This window comes from Pinus tabuliformis, chromosome 4_2 (assembly GCF_031772625.1).
Source record: "Pinus tabuliformis cultivar Carrire ecotype Pingquan chromosome 4_2, CPIR1, whole genome shotgun sequence".
Classification (NCBI taxonomy): Eukaryota; Viridiplantae; Streptophyta; class Pinopsida; order Pinales; family Pinaceae; genus Pinus; species Pinus tabuliformis.
In genome coordinates, this window is record NC_142304.1 from 1047736714 (window position 1) to 1047762586 (window position 25873).

General features: G+C 37.1%; 1 protein-coding gene across 1 annotated transcript; it reads right to left on the reverse strand.

Moving 5' to 3' along the window:
• Nucleotides 1-1481: 1481 nt before the first annotated feature.
• Nucleotides 1482-6681, reverse strand: LOC149173209 (uncharacterized). Its single transcript, XM_089426613.1, has 3 exons — nt 5930-6681; nt 2701-5614; nt 1482-2546 (listed from the first exon to the last, which is right to left on the reverse strand). Exons 1-3 carry the CDS (start codon nt 6679-6681, stop codon nt 1482-1484), a joined length of 4731 nt encoding a protein of 1576 aa, XP_089282739.1.
• Between the last annotated feature and the right edge of the window lie 19192 nt (nt 6682-25873).

Here is a 25873-nt window from a genome sequence, read left to right on the forward strand (position 1 = left end):
TGTATAATATTTTTTCCATAATCACAGTCATTGATTCTATGCTTCTATGTGAACAACCAAAAGAAGATATAATGTACATAATCATAAATATACATTTTTTGTGTGACCATGCTAAATTGGTTGAGGATGATGGAGATAGAATGGGGCCACTTATATCCTTTTGAGCATTCACTTTTTTCAATTATTATGTGAAATTATTGATTATACCACTTTTCTTTTGAATTATACATGTCTTATTTATAATGATTTCCATCATTGTGGTAAGTTGAGTTGCTAGCTAGTTCACAATGAAGCTCAACCTCAATAACATCGTAGTGAAACTCTATATTTTAGCAATGTCTTTGTCTAGCTTACATATTTGATCTTGGACGAGAGATTCTCCTTCTTGAACTCCTAGTATCCTAGCCACCTTTTGTGTTGTCACCATGAATTCAGTAGACAATAACTACATATGGGAAGGAATGAATGGACTGGTCAACAACTAAATATAGGAAAGGATACACATGTAGGGTGATCTAGGTTTGTACAACTTCAACTAGCATTTGTTTGGTTAAGCTAATGGGTTCAAACTTCTAATTGGTACATATAAGTGGATTCAAAGGTTTCAAAATTGCAAATTTGTTACTTCTCTACTTTTTCCACTATTAGTAACCTACCTCCCATGCTTGAGCTCTTTCCATGAGGCCTAACCATCCTTATTCATTCATTTTAGATCCTTCTCACATCGAGAAATGTCTTGTTTCATCCATAATATTACTATGAAGCTAGTACATGGCCAATAACCTCTTATTCCATCTAGCTACTTGCATAGGTTCCTTGTCTGAATAATGACATCCACTTGTCATCCTACTTAGATAATGGAGTTAGAGTTTTAATGGTTCCATTCACTTTCAATGTTCCTAGTGCATGAGATAAAATGTCTTTAAAGGCATATTTCAATGTTCCCCATGCAAAAGAGAAAATTTGTTTTATCAATGAGTTTAGCTACTTAAACTTGGTTGAGGTTTTTAGTAATTTTCATGAAAATTGAAACTAATTTGAGGTCTATACAAACACCACAAAAAATAAATATATAATTCTATTATTGGAATCCTCACCCATTTCTTTCTTTACCTTTTTTTTATAAGTAAATTTGATATATTTTAACATAACTATTTTTTTTTTTTTTGTAAACTGCGGTAATTCTATTATCTACAAGCAAGTAATAAAAGTACAAAACTCAGGAGCCTCAACCTGCCCCGTAGGGAAACCAGATCTGTTGGCTCCTGTAATCCAACAGTCAATACTATTTTTAGTCTGGACATTGTCTAGTAACAGTACCATAAAAAACCCTTTTTCCCCAAAATTGTCCCACCCATCTATCTTTTCCTCAGTTCTAGTTGATACCCTCCAAGAACTATTGTCTCTTTGGCTTTTCATATCTAATTCCTTCATAAACAAAAATGACAAACAAAAAAGGGGCAACACCGTAACCTGGCCGATCAGTTTGCTGCATAGTCTTTGCCATAGTTGCTGACGCTGTCGTTCCGCATCGCCTTCAGCATGTCTTTGATCTCCATGAGGTGTACATTCTGCTGCCTTACCAGTTCCTCAACATTTGCTGTCTCCTGTTTAGCCGCTGCAGTTTCCTGCGCCATCTCCACCATCTCGGCCGCCACTTGTTCCATGGCCTTGGCCAGGAGGTGCTTCAGCACCCAGTAGGTGTGAAGAGCACGGCGGTACAGGGTAAGTCTCCCCCGCGTGTTCCCAGGGTCTGGTAACTGCGAGGACCAATCATCCATTTCCGGGTCCGAGGGCTCCTCTAAAACCTTTTCCTCCATGACTTCAATAATATTCCGAATGTTTGGGTTGGAATCCAAGTTATATGCTTGTTCCGCTTCATTCAGAGCCGAATTGAGGGTGCGGTGCCTTCGTTTCCGCCTTGTCTGCATCCTGATACCTTCCGCATTGTCTGTGGGTTGGCGAGGCCTCCCTCTTCCCCTGTTCCCCTGCCGCTTGTGGCCTTCTTTCTCCCTGCCTTGCTTCGGGTCTCGGCTGCTCTGCCCCTTTTCGAAACATTTTCCTCTGGTTTCCTCGCACTGGCTGAATTCCATTTCCTCCGAACTCTCAATTTCAATTTTGACCCTTCCCTGTTCCAAATTACGATCCTCCGCTGGCTCCTTCTCATTTAGTCCTGCATTGCCTCGGCTCTCACCCATGCTTGCACGTCTTAGTCTCTGGTTCCTAGTTCTTTGCCAAGTTGGCTCTTCCCGTCCACCCTTTCTATTACCTGTCATCCTTCCTCTGCTCCCTCTAATAACCTTCTCGGCGCCTTTGATCTGATGATGTGAATTCGCCCCACTTCTCTTGTCACGTCTCCTCCGTATGATATTTTTGATTTTGAGAATCGGTTTTTGTTTTGGGCCTCGTCCCTGCCTTACTGTTAAATCATTAATTGCTGATGTCAGAGTATTTAGATCGCCGACCTTCTGTCCTCTCCTAATTGCCGCCGGTTCATGCCTCAATCTCCTGTTCCCGCTCCACTCATGAATATAGTTAACCTTGTACTGCATCATTATTGTCATTACTAATAAGCTGTTTGAGACCATCCCATTTCGCCAGCTCAGCCTGATTGTTCCAACTGTCGTCAATACGATCTAAGGGCTCTTTGCTACCCCAGTTCGCTAAGCAATCTGCGGGTTTATTGCCCTCTCTTCTTACATGCGACGTAATTTTATAGTCGACTTCTTTCAACAGTTCCTCTATATCTCGAACTAGGCTTGCATTTCTCCAACTTGTGACAACCTTTTCCCATTTCTTCCCCTGGATTAGTTTTCTTATTGTATCCACTACTAGGGTGGAATCCCCCTCAATTTCTAACTTCCTATATCCGATTCTTCTGGCAATTTTTATCCCCTGATAAACAGCCATGAATTCTGCCTCGTTGTTGGTCATTGTGCCTCCATATTCCGCATATATCCACTCTGTTCCCCCCTGTCTATTCCTGAAGATTCCGCCAAAACCCGCTGGTCCTGGGTTCCCTTTAGCAGCACCATCGAAATTGAGTTTCATAAATCCCTCAGGAGGTTTTCGATATACTGCATGGCTTTGAATTGCCATAGATTGGTTTTGTTTTTTTGTTTGCTGATAAATCATCCCCTGATCTAGGTTCAGCTTCTTTAAAATCTCAGTCTCAGCCTCAGAGGTTTTCCAATCCTCCTCTGCCCAATTGTCCGCTAAGATTGATTCTCTGACTTGATTTAAAGTCCTCTTCCATACGTCCTCCGGGTCAGATGCTTTCCCTTTAAAAATACGGCTATTCCGCTCCTTCCACAAATTCCAGACATTGAAGCCTGCTGTCATACTCCATGCTCTTCCAACTATTTTACTTTGAAACTTTCCTTCCCCCCAGTCGACAAGGGTTTGAACTATGTCGTGCTGGTTCCTTTCAGAGGATGAGAATAAATTTCTCGTTTTTTCCCATTGGAGTTGGGCCACCTGACATCCATTGAGGAGATGTTCCTGATCTTCTTCCCCCGAATTACATAGACAACACCTTGAAGGGCCTGAGAATCCTCGTTTTTGAATTCTATCCCAGGTTAAAATCCGCTTTCTGCCTACCAACCATACAAACAATTTTATCTTGGGCCACCATTTTGTTTTCCATATCTTTTTCCATTTTTGATCTTCCTCCCCCTGATCTGGCTGCGTTTGGACTTTGTAGGCTTCCTTTATAGTAAATATTCCTTTTGTTTCTTTGCCCCATCGAAGAATGTCTCTGCCTTCTCTCTTTTTTATTTTTCTGGAGTCTATTTCCTTTCTAAAGATGGTTTTCTGTTCTTCTGTAGCGTTCCTTTTCCATTCCTCCAGAGGTTTCCAGTTTCGCCATTCCCCATCTATTTGTTCTACATTCCAGTAATCTTTAACTGTAATGAGGTTTCTCTCCATACCTGCTCTGTACATTTCCTGCATTTCTTGTTCATTTATCATCTTTTCCCTCTGCTGCCAGGCTTCATCCCAAAATTTCGCAATCTGACCTCCTCTGATCTCCCAGAATATGTGCTTATCAATTAAATCCCTATTTTGAATGGTTAGATTCCATATATCAGATCCTCGGGGCATCTCTTTCTCTCTAAGGATTTCTTCCGGGGTGAGAGGCATATGATATTTTGTTGTCCAAATTTCTTTCCAGAGGTCTGGCCCCCCTTGAATCCATCTCCATCTTAGTTTGGCAGCGAGCACCTGATTTAAGGTCCATGGGTCTCTGAGGCCTAAACCCCCTTTCTCCTTCGGACAAGTGAGACTACTCCAAGAGCAAAGGGCCCACTTCTTTTGCTGTTTCGGACCCCCCCACAGGAATTTTCTATAAATCTCCACCAATTTATTACATATTCCTTTAGGAGCAGCCATAACAGATAAGGGATATATCGGGATTGCTTGGATAGTAGCTTTTAACAGCACTACCCTTGCAGCCAAATTCAGAGCACGAAAAGTCCAGTTGTCCAGCCTTTTTGTGATCTTCTCCAGGATATTCCTCCAATTTCCTAATTTGCGGGAGGATGAGTCTAACATTGTTCCTAAGTATTTGGTAGGGAGATCCCCTTTCCGGTAACCCAGTACCCTAGTTAGATGATTTTTAATGGGCTCCACAGTATTGAAGAAAAAGGTTCTGGATTTCTCATTATTAACCTCCATCCCTGCTCCCTCCATAAATATCTCCAGAATTTTCCTTATCCTTTTCACTTCTTTCAGAGTTGCTCTGCAGTATATCATAATGTCATCAACGAATTGTTGATGTGTAACTGTTGTTTGATTTCCCCATAATCTGAGGCCTTGTATTTTCCTTTCTCTTAATTCCTTTTTAAAATATCTACCTAAGCCTTCTGCTGCAATTATAAAGAGGAAGGGGGAGAGGGGGTCCCCTTGTCGGAGTCCTCTAGTTGCATTGAAAGTTGAAGATGGAGCCCCATTCAACAGAATAGAGAAGTTCGGGGTAGAGATCATACTCAGGACCCAATTCACCCACCGATCACAGAATCCAAAAGCTTTAAGGACCGTTTCTAAATATTTCCAGCTAAGCCTGTCATAAGCTTTTGAGAGGTCTAGTTTGATTAACATGCCTCTCTCTTTTTTCGTTTTCAAAGTATGAATTACTTCCTGAGCAACAACTAATCCGTCCAAGATCTGCCTCCCTTCAACAAAACCGGTTTGCTCTGGGGAAATAATGCTTGGAAGGATCGATTTCAATCTCTGAGCTACAACTGAAGCCACTATTTTGTAGATGACGTTACATAGGGCTATGGGTCGAAAGCCTTCAGCTTGATCAGCCTGATTTGTTTTAGGAATAAGGGTCAGCAGGGTTGAGTTTATTCCAGGCCAAATTCTTTGATTTATTCTGGCCTCCTCTACAACTTCTAACACTTCTTCAGCTAGAAAATGCCACCCAGCTTGAAAAAATTCAACTGTGTACCCATCCGGTCCAGGAGCTTTGTTCCTTTTCATATTTCTGACTATATCTTCCACCTCTTCCATCGTAATTTTTCTCATTAGGGCCAAGTTTTGGTCTCTTGTTACCATATTCGGTATTTCTCGACTTATCTTAGATATTGCCTCTGATCTATCTGTTTGTGGTTCTCTCAGAATATTCTTGAAATGATTTACCAGCTCTTTTTCTATTTCTTCATGTTGTAGAATTCTGTGACCCTCTTGATTTTTTATTGAGAAGATTATGTTCCTTTGTCTATGTTGGACCATCGCTCTATGGAAGAACTTGGTATTCCTCTCTCCCTCCCTGAGCCATTGCACCCTTGATTTCTGCTTCCATAAAATCTCTTCTTGTTTTCTTCTTTCTTCAAGCTGATTTAGTATGATTCCTTCTTCTTTTGTTCTCTCCTCTTGTATGCCTTCTAGGATGTCTAGTTGCTGTAGCTCTTCCATTTTTTGTTCTAACCTGTTCTTTTCTTCCATGATATTACCGAATTCTTCTTTATTCCACTTCTTTAGCTTATTTTTCATTTCCTTCAGTTTGAGCTGGAAAGTATGCATCTTGTTCTTTCCTCTTAGATCGCTCGCCTTCCACCAACCCTCTAATTTTTCCATCAGACCTTCATTTCTTAGCCAAAATGCTTCGAATCTGAAAGGCTTATTTGCAGGTCTTTGCTTCAGATCTATTTCTAGTTTAATCGGCCAATGGTCTGATCCTGCTACCGGGAGGATAGTTGCTTCGATGAAAACATCCTTCATCATTATTTGTTCTGAGATTAAGAATCTATCTAGGCGGGAGGCAATTTGATTAGTTCCACCCCTTCGGTTATTCCAAGTATGCATTCCATTAATGGTTTGGATATCAATCAGCTTTTGTTCTCTTATCATATCTCCAAACTGCTCTACTTCCTTATCCATTCTCCTGACTCCTCCTCTTTTTTCCCCTGGGCCTTTGATAAGATTGAAATCCCCTCCTATGATCCATTGTTTTCCTGGGATTAGGCATCGAAGAGCTTTTAAATTTTGCAAAAAGTTTTCCTTCTCATTTTGGATATGCGGTCCATATACACCTGTTATAAAAACCTCCTCCGTCGTCCCTACAATGCTTGCTTTTCCTGTTAGGATTCGGGGGAAGCTCATCCAATTACTGAATTGAACTTCCTCTGGATTCCAAAGAATGACCAGACCGCCTGCGCTCCCGGTTGCATCTTGTCCCATTATTTCATATCTACTCTTATTTCTATTCAAAATTTCCTGCATTTTCTCGGTACTTATTTTTGTCTCTTGTAAAATCATTATACTTGGCTTTTCTTTTTTCATTCTCTCATTCAGATATCTTTGTTTGCCTCTGCTGTTGAGGCCTCTTATGTTCCAGGTTGTAATTATCATCTTAACAGTTTTGGGGGGGATTGGAATACCTCAGAGAGAGGTATCACTCTTCCAGAGCTGACAAGCATTTCTCCCACATCTTGTATCACTTCATTCAATGTTTTTCTTCCTCTTTTTTTCCCCGCCTTGCCAGAACTGCTCACTCCTATGTTCTGTGTTTCCTGTTTTTCCGAGTTTTGGTTTTCCTTATCTCCTGTTTTTCCTTTTTTTTCTTTATACCTTTGGAAAGCGTCCTTGTACCTCTGTTTTTGTTCCTCTGGTATGAATCTTTCGTCTAACCTTTTCCATTCTTGTAAGAGTTTTGCCATCACATGTTCTTCTTCTTCTTCTTTTGATTTTTGAGGATCTATCTCCATTTCACCTAACTCCTCCTGTGTTTCTTCTTCGGATTCTGCCCTCTGATCCGTATTCGTTTTCTCTGTTTCTTTGTCAGCGTGTTCCTCTGCTACCTCCATTTCTTCTGTCTCTTCTTCTTCACTTGCTTCGGTTTCCTGACCCTCTTCCTGTAGTACTTGGAACTTGTTTGGGGATTCTGTTTTCTGGGTTTCTTTCTGTGTCCTCCTCTGTCCTTGATTATTCCCTCTTCTTCTCCTTCGTTGAACTTCTTGGAAATTCTCTTCGACCTTCTCTGTTTGCCTTGCTCCATATCTTCTTTCATTTTCTGCATCTCTTTCCTTTTCTGCTAGCGTAATGGGGCATTCCCTGAGTAGGTGGCCATACTCGTGGCATCTTCTACAGCGGAATGGAATGTGTTCATAGTCTAGAGTCTGATTCCATAACTCATCATGATACTCCAGTTCAATGGAGTCTGGAAGGGGTTCAGTAATATTCATGTATGCACATATTCTAGCATATGTGGTGTATTTTCCTCTCTTGGTTGATTCTGCCACTTTCACAAAGGAGCCAATTGAATTTCCAATTCCTTTGAGGATCTCTGGGTCCCAGAATTCTGAAGGTAGGCCAAAAAGCCTAATCCAAACCGGGGCAGCTAGTAGTTTTTCTTTGTCTGGATTGTAACACTCTACCCAGTCTCTCATGAACAGTCCTGCATTGTTCATGAAATAGGGTTGTTCCTCAAAGATTCTGTTCTTATCTTCTAAATTTGAGAATATGACAGTGAAAAACCCCTTCGCCCCCAGCTTGACTTCTACATGTCCTTTTGGTTGCCATTTCTGTTGGATCCATCTCATGAGATTTTTCTCATTTGGCCAATAACCTATGAACTTACAGATCAGAGCATAATCTCTCATGTAACTTCTATAATTTTCTAATCTATTAGGCGGGATTACAAACCTGGGTTTGTTCGTCGCCCTTGGGAGACATTTGCTTGGTATGCCCGATCTCCTTTGTGCTCCAGCAGCTGAAGTTTCTCCCTCATTCTTCCGCTCTTCCTCGTTCTGTCTTTCCTTTCTAGCTTTTCCTGTTATTACCTCTTTGTAGGAGGGGATCTCTCCCCTCCCATGCTCCGTTCCCATTATATCCGGTCAGAGCCTGCGTCCGATGGTTATCTATCTGTTCTCCTCCAGTGAAAGCTGGTTTGCAGAGGTCTACCCTCTGGGCTTGTCCTCCTGCACCGCACCAGACCCTCCCTTCCCTGCACTCTTCTGCGTCCTGACAGGGTCCTAGCCTGCACTTCCGCCGGTGTGCATCAGAAGCGTCGACGAAACCCTAGCTCCCGCCCTCCGATCAGATTCTAACATAACTAATTTTAAATAGCATTATGTTAAATAATTTATAATAATAATTACATTTTAAGTACTTTATATGAAATAAATCTGGGCATAGTAAAATTTATAATGTAACATATAAAAGATTCTTTTATTAAATTTAATTATGTTAAAATATAAAAAGTTTTCTTATTAATGTAATGGGGTTAAATTATATTATTTCTATAGAATGACTACTTTTATTATATATATATATATATATATTAAATATAAAATATATTAATAATATAATAAATGTAATTATTATTTTTTATATAAAATATTAAATTTATTATATGAAACTTTCATAAGTTGATTATATTTTTAGTTCATTTTTCTATAAGGAAGTTAAGATTTGAAATAAGATACTAAAATTGGATATAATTTAAAAGTTACTCTAATAAAGGTCTAATGTCACTTGCAACTAATATTAATAAGAAAACAAAAGAATATAAATTTTTAATTATAATTTTTAAAATTTGAAAATGGTACCAAATGGGATTAAATAACATTCAATATTTTGAATTATGTCAAAGATATTTATGGTTTCCCAATCTAAAATGATACATTTTGTCAATCATATAAATGGTCACCACCAAATATTTCTACAGTTATGACTTCTGATAATTGTATTACATGTTATGGCTTAGAAAAACCAAAGAAAAGACTAAGGTAACCTCTAACCAATTTGGACTTGGAAGCTAACCCTTCCAAGTGAGAGATGGATCTCTCTTCAAAACTTTATTACTCACTGTCATTATGTAGCAGGGAATTTAGCTCATTGGCCAGATTTAGATGGAAATAAAGGAACTTTGTTTGAATGGAAGATAGATAGTGACCATTGGTCAATGGAGTTTCTTGACATAAAACTGCTAGCTACAGACTATATGAGAAAGTTTAACAGAGGTGTGATAGATTTACATTTTTTATACAAACCATCATCAACTTATGATCGAAGAAAATATAGAATAAATATCAAAATAGAGCATTCATATGATTTATGTAAATGACACTTAACGTGAAAACATGTAAGTAGTTTTGAAAATGTTAATTTGAGCTTACAGACAAAGTTGAAATTTAATTAGTTATTCCCAAATGCATAAGATTATGAATCAGATTTATGGCCTGGAAGAAAAACAATAAACTAGAAACCCTGACATGAAACTTAGCACACATGAATCTCTTTAAAATTTGCACAAGTAACATTGTGATTTGACTAATGTCCAAGGTATACACAATATGCAATGTTTCTACAAAAAATTCCAACAATGTACATTACAAACTATTTAAGATAAATAAATAAATAAATAAAGGGTGTAAACCTCTTCATATATATATATATATATATATATATATATATATATGAAGAGGTTTACACCCTTTATTTATTTATTTATTTATCTTAAATAGTTTGTAATGTACATTGTTGGAATTTTTTGTAGAAACATTGCATATTGTGTATACCAATATATATCTATATATATATATATATATATATATATATATATATATATATATATATATATATATATATATATATATATTACTTAATAAAATGACAAGGGATATAAAGTCTGACCTAAAGTCGAATTGATGAGGTGGCTCTCTAACAGATTTGACATCTTTTCTAAAAATATAAAAAATAATTCTTGCAAATTCTTGAAAATCGCGCTTCAAAGATCCATTCGAAACTCTCAAACATGATATTTGTGTAAAACAATGAAAGGGATTTTTGTTTATAGACCCGTTCCCTCCAAAAATTTCTTTGAGTTTTCAACAAATCAACCCGATTTGTTCGGAAACCAATTTGTAAAATATTTTTTAAAACATGATAAAACTGAATTTCAAAATATGGAAAAGTAAGACTCAAATATTCCTTTGTAACTCTCAAAACATGATACTTATGTAAAAACGGATAGAGGTTTTTTTAAATGAGTCAGTTACCAACAAAAACCTCTTGTGGTTTTTAAAATTTCATTTCTAAATATTTGGAAGTTGTGTCCAAATTTACTGGTTTTTACAGGAAAACACAGAGTAAAATAGAGTTTTTTCCCTCAGGTATTAATGGATAATGTTCACTTGATTAAGTTCCCGCTCCTTTGTTGACATGGAATCTATTAACGCCTTGATTTTGAAATAACAAATTTAAATTTTACAATTGCTGTTGATACTCGAGTTGTTAGTGATTTTAATCTGTCAGCGAGTTTATTCAACATTTTACAATTGGCGCTGACAACCCAAAATTCCACGCTTTATATTTTTACGCATAGTAAGAAATGACAATAATGATTCTAAAACTTTGAAGAAAAAATGAGATCACATTACCTAAGGACAATAAGTTTCCTTACTTTATGTATTAATAAAACATCTATCAAAAACTCTCTTAAAATGGGTTCCAATAAATGCTCTTTAATTTTAAAGAGTGTATCACACATCTTGAGTACTTGAGAGGATTGGAATTTCTCCACTTTTCATGGAAGTGATCAAGCCTAACATTCAAGATGTAATTTGGTTTCATGGCTCCCACTTATTTTCCTTATGTTTCTATTTCTATTTTTGTATCATTCCAGTTTGGTGACATCATGGAACAACATTTCTTCTAGTGAATGTTAGGGGAAGGGGATTTCAAATTCTTATATGGAATTGGCATGAAAATAATACCATTTACCGGTCACTTGCAAAAATACATTGCATGCACAAAAAATAAGTATTGCAGCTAGTTACTAGGTTCCAGAACTATTTTGCAAAATGAAAATTTTATGAACCAAAAGGATTTAAAATTTAAGAACCAAATAATATATTAATATATATATATATATATATATATATATATATATATATATATATATATATATATATATAATTCTCATTTAGGCTTTCACCCAAACAAAAAATAGTTATTCATTATCCTAAGGATTCTTATTAAAAAAAATGGAGTTGTTAAAATTTATGTTCAAGTAATAAAAATATTTAGATGTTTTAATTTTGTGTAATAAATTATGTTATTTCTTTTATTTCTTCAATTTATATTTTAGATTTTAATATTTCTATCTGTACTATATTTATTAAATTTATATTTATATAGTAACTATATTTCAAGTTTATTTCTTGATATATAATTTAAGTGCATTCTCTATAATAAAAGTCAAAATTTATAACATTTAATTAGCATAACTTATTTTATAATAAAGAATTTTATGTAAATAATGAAAAGCAAATATTTTTTCGATAATCATAACCATCGAGTCTATGGTCCTATGCGAATAACTAAAAGATGTTGAATTAGTTGAGGATGCTGCAAATAGATTGGGGCAACTTATATCCTTTTTAGTGTTCCGCATATATTATTATTATTAGAAATAATCCATTTTACCACTTTTTTTTTAAATTAGATATTTCTATTTTATAAGGATTTCCATCATCGTGGTGAGTTTAGTTGCTAGATACTTCATACCCAAGCTAAGCCTCATTAAAATCATAGTGAAACTCTATATTTTAGAATTTTCTTTGTCTAGCTTACATATTTGGTCTTGGAGGAGAGATTGTCTTTCCTAACCTCCTAGTATCTTAGCTAACTTTTGGGATGTTACCATGAATTGACTAGCTAATAAGTAGATATGGGAATGAATCAATGGACTAGGAAATAACTAAATATGGGAAAGAATACACATGTATGGTGATCTAGGTTTGTACAATGTCATTTACAAGCATTAGTTTGGTTCAACAAATGGATTCACCCTTATAATTGGTACATATAGGTGGGTTGTAAAGTTTCATAATTACAAATATATTTCTTCTCTATTGTTTCCACACTTGGTTCATGCTTGGAGATAGCTCATTCTCTTCAATATGAATAACATAAACATATACCACAAGCATTTAAATAATAGTCTTACAACATTCACGATACATGCATGAAAGAGGGTTGGCTCATAGAAATTTTGATAATTAAACGAATGATCCAAGGACATTGTTACATGGATAAAACATTATCCGTGGTAGTATAGCATGAATCTACCACTTTCTTCTCCAAAGAATGATATTCTCCCCTATGTACAACTAAGGAAGCGAAGACCAAATCTTCAAATGTCCAAACCTTTTTCTTGAGTTAACAATGGTTATCTATAAAAAAATAAAAATGAACCTCAAGCTACCTCATGAGTCTTTAACTTCTTACACCCTATGGACTTCTATGTGACACGCCATATTCCACATGTGTATCTTGAACTTCTTTTACATTGAAATGATTATTCTCATAAAAAAAAAATTACATCAAAATATGGTGGCTATATTGGACACAAATTGTAGTAAGACAACATTTCCTCATGTGGGAAGAAAGATAATTGAATGGATTGATAATGGAGCTCATTTGTGATGTAGGAGTGTCATTCAATGAGCTCTGCTACAATAGCTTTGACTCTTACTTGTAGATCTTCCATGTACCTCATTTTCACATGTAACTCATATGAAAGTATAGATTTCGAGTTTGATTGTGCACTACTACGCAACATGAATAAATGTACATTTGTTGGTCAAGATTATTATAGTAGAATAGTACACAATTATACCTTGAAGCCTTGTTGGTTGGTTGCTAGCTTAATTTGCTCAATAAATTATTTCATTTCATGCATGATAACATCCTTAATCATCTTTTCTCTAAGTGGGCCTAAGAAAGGTATGTTTTTATTCCATGTGAGTGACTCTAAACTATTATTTAGTTGAACATAAGCAACTATAATGTTGGTAACTTTTTTACCATAATAGTTATAGCTCTAAGTGTGTAGCCTCAACTTTTCTCTATCTGACTCAGTTGATAATATATCTCTCTTGACCAACTGCTCAGGGGTATTATGATACTTAATGCCCCAATCCTGCATTAGATCCATATTTTTACCTGCAACCTTCATAACTTCATGTTTTCATGAGATATTTTATCGATTTCTATGAGGGATGTCATCACTTCATGATAGAAGATCATATTATTGTAAAGTTTCTTCATAGTATTCTCCATTGGATTTAATTATTTATGTATGGTAGACCATGATTATGTCGTGTTGATACTGGTATAAGAAAACATTTGATTCTCTGTAACAAAATGATAAAATTCTTACTTTATGACATTTAGCTCCTTTCACAGTTGTTCATTCTAACTCAAAGGATATTTTGCATTATCATGGGTTGTTGTAACAATGACCATATTTTCTGCAACGAATTCTTGATGATTTCTCCTGGTGTTGGATGTTATCACTGTTAGGTCCTTTGTTTATTAATGGATAATAATTGGTAAGGACATTTTGTATGAAACTACCAGAAACAGAGCATTAGCAAACCAAAACGGTATTGGGATGGCTTGGAACTCACGCAAGGGAAAACATCAAATCCTATTGAAGAACTAGGTGATTCAGACTTATGCAAGAATGCAAAAAGATAACTATATAATCATAAACGCATAGATGTAGTAGAAATAAAACTTCATTTCATTAATTTCAAAGAACTGAAATATTTTTAGATACAGAATGGAAATAGAATAGCTCGGACGATGGTAGCTTATCTTTGAGAAGAGATGTGTCAACTACATGCCTCTGAACTATGCTACAATGTGACTAGTCCTATTTATTATCCAGAAACAATGGAAATCCATAAACATCCAAAAAATTAACCCTAGGAGATGAAGCGTCAAAACTATGGCCCCCATTGGATAAAATTGGTACATCAACTTCCAAGGGATGTAACTTTTGCATATGATCTTTGTTTGACAGGGACAATATGTCATTAGAAATATATATTTGAGGAATTTTAGAACATGAAAAAGTGCCAAAAATACTAAATTTTCCTACAATTAAGGAAACTAAAATTTTGCTACAATTAAGGAAAATTTAAGAAATAATGGTTTTGATCCAAGTGGAACAGGTAGGTGGCCACCATATCCACCTAGATCAATCCCCCCCATTTGAAATCAATGGTCCCCATTACTTTGAGTAACTATATGAGATGAGGAAACTGATGTTGAACTTGGTCCCTCGTGAGACACTTGCCTTGGTGGAGTTGGCCATCTTTGAAATATGATACAGTTTTACCTTCTGTGGGCGTGTGTTCTTGACCTACTTGTCAATGATCTCAACAATTGTGTCCTATTCCATGCAGTTTGGGTTTAGCTCAGTTGGTGACTTGTTATGAAATGTTTGATGTGTCTAGTAATGGTGGAAAGTATATCGAAAAACGGTACACATTGATTATTGGGTGCACACCAAAGCATTGTGGGATGTTGAGATCGAAATAATTGTCTCCTATAGCCTTGGGGATGGTGCATGGCCCATATAGGAGTGGACAACGCTTGGAATTGGGCCCATCGAGCAACTCGTTCTGAAAATGTAACCAAACTTTGTCACGCACGTGGAAGTTCTATGGCACTCGATGTCTATCATGACGCTACTTGTACTTAGCATTGGCTCTATCCAATATGTCATGGAACTTCTTGCGGATGTGTCAAATCATGGAAAATTTTAGGGGCGAATTTTCTCCCTTATGCGAAATTAAGGGGTTTTAAATTTTTAGTGGGCGAATATTTTGTATCATAGTACATTTTTACAAATAACCTCAAATAGCTCACCTTATTTTAAGGAAGAGGGTAAAAAAGGTAAGTTTAGCCCTTGAAATTAGGAGTTACAACCTTCCATTCGCTCTAATTTTCAAGAATAGGTTTTATTTAAGTGAATCCTATGGGCCAAATACCATATTTATAAAAGAGGTATGGTCAATTAATAAAAATATAAATAAATGAGAGGTATGGTAAATAAATATTTTTTTTTTTTATATTTACTCCATAAGTCTCCTTATATGCGTGCACGGGTGTAAAAAAATAAAAATATAAATAAAGTGGAGGTATGGCAAATAAATAAAACCTATTTTCATACTTACTCAAAAAGTATGGTAAATAAATAAAAATATAAATAAACTAGACATATGTTAAATAAATAAAACCTTTTTTTATATTTAGTCCATAACCCTCTTTCTATTTATGAAGGCGGAAAAAAGAGGTTTTATTTAAGTGAATCCTATGCGCGAAATACCATATTTGTAAAAGAGGTATGGTAAATTAATAAAAATATAAGTAAATGAGAGGGATGGTAAACAAATAAAACAAATTTTTATATTTACTCCACAAGTCACCTTATATTTATGAAAACTCAAAACATGCATTATATTTAGGTGAAACGTATGGGAAAAATACTATGGGCCAAATATCATGGGCTAGATTATCATTAATACCATGCAAAAAAAACATTATTAACCCTAATATTAGTATTAATAAAAATAAAAATGGCACATGGTATTGACCCATGGTATTCACGTGGAATGTAGCCTATTTAAATGGGGGAATTAAACCAGCATAGATCCATCTTTACTTTGGATCTACTAAGCCCTGAGAGGGATCAAATATTGTGATATGAAAACTAGCATAGAGAGAAAAAATATTTGATCCCTCTCAGGGCTTGGTGGATAAGAGTAAAAATGGATGTTGTAATTTAATGTATGTTAAACATTTTAACTTGGTTAAAATAAAAAATAAAATAAAAACCAATTATTAATTTTATTAATTTTTATAAATTACTAATAGTAATTTTTAAGCTCCAGGTTTATGATAACCCATGGTATTGACCCATGGTAATACCATGGTATTCATGTGAGCATAGACTATCTAAAGGGGAAATTATATCATCTTAGATCCGTCTTAATTCTAGGTCTACCAAGTGCTAGGAGGCATAAATAGATTTCATCCCCCTAAGAGTGGTAGATGTGGAGTTAAGATGGATATAGGTTGGTTTTTATCATAATGAAGATATTAAATAGACTTAGGAAATTATATTGTAGAAACATCTTAAGGTGAATGGTTAAAGCTACATTTAGTCACTTCACAAAATTTAGTAAAAAATACCAATATCTCCATTAATATTGGTTTTTAACTTTTTTTGATTTAACAAAAAAAATTCAAAACAATGAAACCTTATCACTCTTTCCGCATCACCCTCGCAGAATATTTCTCACCATTTTTCAAACATTCTCAATATGATCATTTTTCAAACATTCTCAATATGATATCTTCATGAAAAAGTTTAGGTACTGATGTTGGATTAGTTGCTTGAAAAATAAGCTGGTTTGTACAACCTTTCATCTTCTCTGCTATTCTTAGTTTGTGATGTAGGGGTTGGAGCCACTGCACCATATTTTCCTAAAAGGTGGAGATTGTTCACCAAAAAGGAAATTAATCTACATGTTACAACACTGTTAAAAAATGTGAGACCTATGAGGGTAGTGAATTATGCTAATAAGCAATTTAGATTGGGAGAGACGTAATTAAATTTTATTATTTAATTGAAGATTTCCAATTAAAATAATAATAAATCTACATTTATATATTCATATATTGATTGGAAGGATTCTCACAATGGTCACTTCTTTCAATTAGATCCCCTTCAAGCCTTTGGGATACCTAATACTTTCTTATATAATATAGTTGGGGCTTGATACTTGTTGGTGTGTTGGGGTAAACAAACTTGATGTGTTTTTTTTAATCTCGCAGTTGGAGTCTATGGAATAAGAAAGAAATTTGATAACTTGAAAAAAGTGGTAGCTTGAAAAAAGTTGTAGAGGAAAGATTAATCTCTCCTACCTTGATAGAACTCGTTGTCAATATCAACACCTAAAAGGACTTTGTGTTTTAAGAACCTTGACAAACATGGCCACTGAAATTTGGAACATTGTTTGTAGGAAGAGAAAATTATGTTTCTTTTTTCCAAGCATGTACATTAGTATATTAGAATTTAATGAATATGTTTTCTCATTATCATATATGGTTTCATACTTTAACAAAACATTCGCCAAGACTTCACAATGTTTTATTATTCAGTAAACCAAGATCTTACAAGGTTTTATAATTCAGTGAAAGATTCTCCATCACTGTACAAGATAATATAATCTGGTGAAAGATTCGCCAAAAAATTTATATATACATATTATATTATTGGTAAAATCGCCTCCCATTTTTCCTATGTATCATGGGGATTAGCCCATTTATTATACATATAAATTTAGGGTGGTTCTTAAAATTTTCCCTATGTCAAATGCGCTCATTGAAGTTGTTAGCCCTATCAACTTCGGATTTAGCATGAGTTGAATCTTCCTGACTACCAGTAAATGGTATGACTACATCAATGGGACATAATGGCTGGAATCCCAACCAAACCTTAAAGGGGTTTTAGCCAGTTGAGCTATGGAGAGCTCATTTGTAGCGGCGCTGGACATAGGGGAGGATTTCATCCCATGTGCGAGGATGCTTCAAGTTATACTTTGGAAGATTGTGCACAAACATCCTATTGGTGACCTCTATTTGGGAATAAGATTGGGAGTGGAAGGCCGTAGACTTAGTGAGATTGGTATCCATCACTGACTAGAGAATTGCCCAAAATGTACTCAGAATCCTGTTGTCTAAATTTGAGATAATAGATTGTGGGATCCCAAACCTGAGCAAAACTCGATATGTATTGTATTGATGTGTTAATGTTGAATATGTACTTCAACCATAAAAAACAAAATATTAATTATTCATATCAATCAAGCAAATAAGTACTAAACTTTTTAAATTTCTTAACATTTTTTAATGAATTTAGTATCATTTTAACCCAAGCAGTAAGTATTTTAAATTTGTTCACAATAATTAATATATAATATTTAATTTTATATTTTATATTCCATTTTATAAATGTCACAGCTATTAAAACCAATAGGAAAATAATAATTTAATAATTATATTTCTTGAGTTTTTACGATTATCTAAATGAGTTTGTTATCATTACAATTCTTGAGTTTTTACGATTCTATAAATGACTTTGTTATGGTTAAAATGAATGAAAATATAATGCAATGCACATAATTAAATCCCATTTGTAAATCTTATGACACGTAAAACTTAATATTTTGGTAACTATAAATTTTCCACGTATGTGTAGTATTTGTATTTGTATATGCTTTCCTTTGGATTCCATTGCTGCTCGAAGCGATGTCAAGTATGCAATGGCTGGAGACATTAACATTGTTTTGTTTCAATCTATAACTGATCGGTGCCATCCAAATGGAGATATGTGGTGCTAACATAATGTATGGAGTGGGAATTTTGCTGATGGGTAGCGTGTTTTGATGCTTTCGAAGGACAATAGTAATACACCTTTTTTATCCTTATCCATGGTTGAGAGAGCAATACATCAGATGCCATAGCACTCATCCTATAGTTGCTTCCATCGCCTTTGTTGACTCTTCTGAAATAATTAGTGTTTTAGAGAGTCATGGCGATGAGTTATGTGCAATTTGTCATGAATCGTATCGCAATGGAGAACCCATACTAAAGTTGCGCATCACAGTGGAGATGGTGTAATTCTCCCATTGAAGTTCGTTAATAGCATGGAAGTGATTTGCATTTTTTTGGTTTGGGATTCAGCAGGTAAACTGAAAGGATATTTGACATGATATCACATGTAGATTAATCTAGATAGATTAGTAGAATGGACTACCTCAGAATAGGTGCAATCATTCCTAAGATAAATCTACGTTCATATGTGGAGAGATTTCTGATGGGTTTGGAAGAGTGTGAGTTCATAAGCATATTGCACTCCTTTCAAGTAAAAGGATAGACTATATGATACTTCTTTACACTAACAACTTTTTCATGACATCACAACACATTAACGTATATTAAAATAATTTTTGGATGTATAAAGTAGTGTATTTTTTTATTTTATTTTTTTTCTGAATTTGTCTCCTATATTGATACAAATAAATTTTACAAAGAGGCAGTGGCCTTGAGAAGTCTAGCCCAGAGATGCGGCATGCTCACATTACATAGCAGTAGTACTGTGAAAGCAGGGGGGATTGAAAGGGGCCTAGCTTCAGCTCGTAGAGGAGCACTGGGAAAGACTGAGGACGAGCGACAACTGAATTTGAAGAATGGGCTTTGTGAAACATGAAATCCCGACAATAAATCAACATAGCATTCCAGAGCACAACGTTTCCCTGTGCTGGTCTGAGAGCGAGGCTCTTTGGAAGCAAGGGAACAACATGAGCGTAGGGGAGGAGCATGAATGAGTTCTTAGAGGGGCGCCATGACAGATGAACTTGCAGGCTGGTGTGGAGGGACGAGATGCATTAACGCAACATTGAAGATGTTAGTAGAAGATTTAAATATTGGCATCACGCGAGGCTAGATGGTGGTGGTAATAAGCCGCATGCCAACCCACCAAGCCGCCCACATACAGAACGCAATGTTACACACCCACATCTAGGAGAGATAGATCTCGTTGCACCAAAAGAATGCAGTCTTGTTTGAGTTGTGAATCATTATAACTACTCAGTGGACCAAATAAGAATGGGAGCTGTTGATCGATGCCTCGATTAGCCAGTCTATCTGCTACCATGTTAGCTGCATGCCAAATGTGCTTGAAGGTAATGTTGTGGGATGCCCTGAGCCATTCTTCAATTTGTTCCAATCTTCTTAGAAGCCACCAGCTCGAAGTGATCTTTGCTGCTGAGGTGCCTGAGTGAATTCGAATATTTGCCTCTATTAGGATTTGAGAATCCCCTTCTACCTTTAGAGGGAAAATTTGTTCTATTTCTGCTATACAAATTCCCTTCCATAAGCCTTCAAGTTCGGCAGCGTTTTTTGTGTCTCTTCCAAGCGAACCATGATATATTTTCAGAGCAGAGCCTACAACATCTTTGAAAAAACCACCGTAACCAGCCAGCCCAGGATTTCCCTTAGCAGCTCCATTGAAGTTCAGTTTGTAAGAGTGGGTGGCAGGAGGAGACGAGAATTGGGGAGAATTAGTATGGATGCAGGAGCTGGGTTTGACTTGAGCTAAAAATGTGAGGTCCAAGTTCCAATTTTTCAGAATGAGGCATTCTTGGGGTGAAGCTGGCAAATCCGAGTCTTGCCAGTGTCATAGAGCTAGAGTTTCTTGAAGGTTTTGTTTGAGAAGTAGCCACAGGGTGTCAAGGGGTGTATTGTGATTTTTAAAGATCTTGTTCTTTCTCTCCTTCTAGATGATCCAATAGAAAAATCCAGGTAAGAGGTTCCAGAGGGAATTGATTAGTAGAATTTGGAAAGGATTCCGAGGCCAGTTCCTGATGGTGTTTAAAAGATCTCCCACATGTCTGCTCATTCTTCTGTTGCACTGTGCAGTTCTCTCCCAAAGTTGTGCTGCTAATGGGCAGGTGTCCAAGAGATGCAAGATGGTCTCTATGTGAAGATCACAATTGGGACATCTAGAAGGCCCAGTAAATCCTTGCTTTTGTAGATTGTCCCAAGTGAGGATCCGATGTTTTCTTAGTAGCCAAAGGAAAGTAGAGACCTTAGGCCAGATGCTTGGTTTCCAAACCTAATCCCATAGATGATCCTTTATTATTTGCATGGGTTGATAGAGAAGTTGGTATGCTTCCTTGGTAGTGAACATACCTTTGGGTGTATATCCCCATCACACTTTGTCCTTTTGATCAGAGAGTTTAATTTTCCTGAGTTTGAGCTCTTGATCGATCTCATCATAAGTTTCCTCCTGCCAATTAGCCTGCCAGGTGCCATCTGATCTCCAAAGTTGAAAACCTTGAGGGGATTGCTACTGCCAAAACCGATGGACATGGATTTGATCATTGTGCTGCATAGTATCTTACCACTTGGGTTTTTGGTAGAGCGAGGCGAGTTTGGGAAGTTGTTTCCAAAAGTCCTCCCAAAATCTTGTTGTGGTACCCGAATGGATTTCCCAGAGGCTGTGCGCTTGAGTAAAGGCACTATGTTGCTTGGCCACATTCCAAATCAACAAGCGAGGGGTGGTCGTGCTGATGTGGATGATATCCTCTAGTGGACTGCCTGAAGCATATTTGGCCTGCTAGAGACATGCCTAAGCAGTGTGCGGTTTGGAGATCCAGTTCCACCAGATGCGGGCTCCCATGGTGTTATTGCTGTGGAGGGGATCCCTTAGACCAAGCCCAACAGCTGACTTTGGAAGACGAAGATCAGTCCATTTGACAAGAGCCCATTTTCTGTTGAGGCCTAAGGAACCCCAAAGAAAGTTTCTTTGAAGATTGCGATTTTTTTAAGAACCCATTTAGGGGTTGCCAATATAGAAAATAAGGACAGAGGCATGGCTTGGAGAACGGATTTGATTAGGATAACCCTGCTAGCAATGTTGAGCGAGTGGTAGGTCCAACAAGAGAGCCTAGTTTCTAATTTGTTAAGGAGGGATCTCCAAGAAGCATGTTTGATGGCTGAGTCAAATAGGGGAGCTCCAAGATATTTCAAACGAAGCACAGCTATCGGGAAGCCCAAAATCCTGGCTATATTTCTCCGAGTGAGAATGGGAGTGTGGAAGAAGAAGAGCTGGGATTTGGAAGCATTGATGGTGGCGCCAGAAGCTTCTGAGAAGAGATTGAGTAGGGACTTGAAGGCAGAGGCCTCTTGAACTGGCAGATGGCCGAAAAGCATATTTTCAACGACAAACTGTTGGTGAGAGATGGGGGGTTGACCATGAAGAGAAATGTCCTTTAAGGAGTGTGAAGAGATAGCAGAATGAATAAGGTGACTAAGGCCTTCGGCCATGAGAACAAAAAGGAACGAGGAGAGAGGGTCGCCTTAACGAATACCCCAGGAGGGATGAAAGGGCGAGGAAGGAGAACCATTAAGAAAGATGGAGAAACAGGGGGAGGAGATAAGATTCACAAGCCAATGTGTCCAAGTAGCACAGAAGCCAAATGCTAATAACATTTGATTAATATAGGTCCAGTTGAGTTTATCGAAAGCTTTAGAAAGATCTAACTTGAGAATCATACCTGGCTTTTTTAGAATCTTGAGTGAATGGATCACTTCAGGTGAGAGAATGATACCGTCCAGAATTTGGTGCCCTTCTACATAGCCTGTCTGCTCTGGCGAAATGAGGAGAGGGAGAAGAGGTTTAAGCCTGTTCTCCAGGACTTTAGATATGAGTTTGTAGATTACATTGCACAGTGTGATGGGCCTATATTTATAAGGTGTATTGGATTCTTCCAGTTTAGGTACTAGCACTATGAAGGTCCTGTTAAGGGAAGGAATGATCCAATGCATCGATCACAATTCTTCCACAAGCTCCCAGACCTCTGTTTTGATATGATCCCAGAAAGCATGAAGGAAATTGACAGTGAAGCCATTGGGGCCAAGCCCTTTGCCATCCTTAAGTTGGGCCATAACGTCCTCCAATTCCTACATAGAGATAGGTTGGAGAAGCATATTGTTGTTGTCCACCGTAATGATTTTTGGGATATGCTGCGTAATAGATGGAATGGCCTGGTTTCTGCAGCCCGGAGGCTCCTGAAGAATGTCCTGAAAGTACTCTTTGAATTCCTGTTCCACTTCTTCATGCACCTCCAGTCGCTTCCCTTGCCGATTATTAATGAAGGCAATGTTATTGTGCATTCTCCTTTGAATAGTAGACCTGTGAAAAAAATTGGTATTTTTCTCCCCATCCTTAAGCCATCTGACCCTGGATTTTTGGCGCTATAGGGTCTCTTCTTGTTGCCTTCATGCTTCAATCTTGGTAAAGAGGGCCTTCCCCTATTGCAGATAGTCTTCCATGCTTCCCTTAGAGATAATACACTGTTGCAATGTATTCATTTGCTGCTCCAGCGATTTCTAATGGTAAAAAATGTTACCAAATTGAGTGCAATTCCATGATTTGAGAGCTTGTTTGAGGTGTTTTAACTTTTGTTGAAACTGGAACATCTTGGCTCCTTCAGGGGGAGTGAAGGATTTCCAGGCATCGTTAACTACTTCTTTGAACTTAGGATGTGAAAACCAAAATGATTCGAAGTGAAAAGGTCTATTACACCTAGAGACCGGACGCGACCACTGTAGCATTATAGGCCAGTGATCAGAGCCCACTTGAGGCATGATAGAGGCATGAAAGTCCCTACCCATGTGAATATCATTATCCGACATAAAAAATCGATCCAGCCTAGAGGCTATATTCTGTGGTCCGCTTCTTTTATTGGTCCATGTATACATACCATTAGAATTCTGTAGGTCCATTAATTGATTTCTGTGCATGAAGTCTTTGAAGGCAATGTTGTCTCCTTCCAGCCTCAATGTTCCTCCTAATTTTTCCTCCAAAGCTGTCATGATGTTGAAGTCACCACCGCAAATCCAAAGGGGAATGCTCCTAATAGAGTTGAGAGCTGTGAGAGTGTCAAGCAGATCTGACTTCTTCTGTAAATCTTGTGGGAAATACACATTAGAGAGATGACCATGGATATTGGTTGCGATTAGGTGGAAAGTTGTCTGAATAAAGTAGTGTGATGCATGAAAATCATGAAGGGAGAGAACTTGAGGGTTCCAAATGATTGCTAGCCCTCTTGAAGCCCCTGAAGCATCCACTGAGACTGAACGACATCCAAACCAGGCTTTATTTAGTATATTTTCTAGTGCAGTGCTATTTCATTTTGTTTCTTGTAGATAAACTAATGAAGGCTTATCTTGCTGGATCATTTTTTTTAACATTTTGTGTTTTGGAGGGCTGTTAAGCTCTCTCAAGTTCCATGAGATGAGCTTCATGAGGAATAGTGGGGAAGACATTTGAAAAACTTGGTCAGCTTGGGCAATCTACCAGATTCCACCACCATTTCTCCAATAATAATGGTCCTCTGTAGACCCATTTTACGCCTGCGTTTCTTCGATTCTTTCAGTATTTTTTTCCATCCTAAGGACTTCCTGCCTGAATACCAAGACATTTGTTATGCTGTGCTCTAGCTAAAACTACTTCAAGTCTTTCGATTTGCTGGGGGGTATGGCACTGAATTCTTTCTGTCGACATGCTGTTTCCAGGCTGAGAATGTCTAAATCTCCTAGACCTATACTCTCTGGTTCCTCATCCATGTGTATTGGTATGTTTTGTTCTTCCTTGTTTGGCTTTTGATGGATACTAAGAGCTAGAGCTACATCTATCTCCATGTTCAATGTTTGAAGGGCTGCATCTTGATCTTTATTATCAGAGGAGGTAGAGGCGGGAATGATGGTGAGATCGAAGGCTGAGAGAGGAGCTAAAGATTTTGGAAGGGGGTGGAAGAAGTAGGAGGTGGATCTGAAGAAGAAGGGATAGAAAGGTGATCCTCCAAGTTATTTTGAGAGGTCAGGATTTCGACGCTGTTTTGTATTCTAGGTTTCTTGAGATTATCTAGGGCAACTGGAGATTTCTTGGCATGCTTTCTTCGACTGGTGAATTTTTTGAATCCCTCAGCATCTTTGCTAGTCTCAGTGATAGGGGCTTTAGACTGAAGATTTAGTGGGCAATCCCTGAATAGGTGGCCCTGTTCATGGCATTTCCTGCAACGAAATGGAACGTGCTCGTAGTCTATTGTTTGAACCCATTCAAAATCATCATGAAATAGACTTACCGAGTCCGTGAGTGCTTTGGACAGATGCATGTGTACACAGATCCTGGCATAGGAGGTGTATCTTCAATGTTTAGTTTCCTCAGTGAATTTGATAAAAACCCCCAGGCCATTGCCTATGTCCTTTAAGGTCTCCTCGTCCCAGTATTCCAGGGGAAGAGAGTATATATGGATCCATATTGGAGCCCAGTTGAAATATTCTTTGTCTGTGATGAAAATGAGATCTTGGTGTAAGACAAAATCCCTTTTCACGTAAAAGTTTCAATCCTTGACCTGTGGGTTATGGCCCACAAGTCTCTTCAAAAGCATTCTAATATAACTTTTTAAATTACAGCCGTGGATCTTCATTAAAATCGAACATCCATGCATAGGAGATAAAAAATATGGAAACAATATATGTATGAAGTCTTAATACCCCACGGCATGCATAATTAACAAACACACGGAAGTATATAATTCCGCTCGAATTCATTTGATACGATCTCAAAATATATACAGCCACCTCTGTAAATGTCGCTGTCTGCATCATCACCCAACGTCAAGTGATGCAAGTCTTCGCTGCTCCCATTTGATACAATTGGCAATCGCACGTCGCCATGATTGAATACCAAAACAATCAACTGCTCCACAGCTCTGATCTGAAGTTCTCGGATCTGACTTCGCTTCCAAACTAACTTATATAAATTGGCATCCGATTTATAGTGATATGATACTGCCTCAGATCCGATCTTAATTCAAATAAGTTTAATACATATCGCGTCCAGCTCCCATTGAAATGAATTGCGATACAGAATGATTCTGATCTGAACCAGTGGCTATACACAGGACCGATACATCAACAAGTCGACTCTTAAATT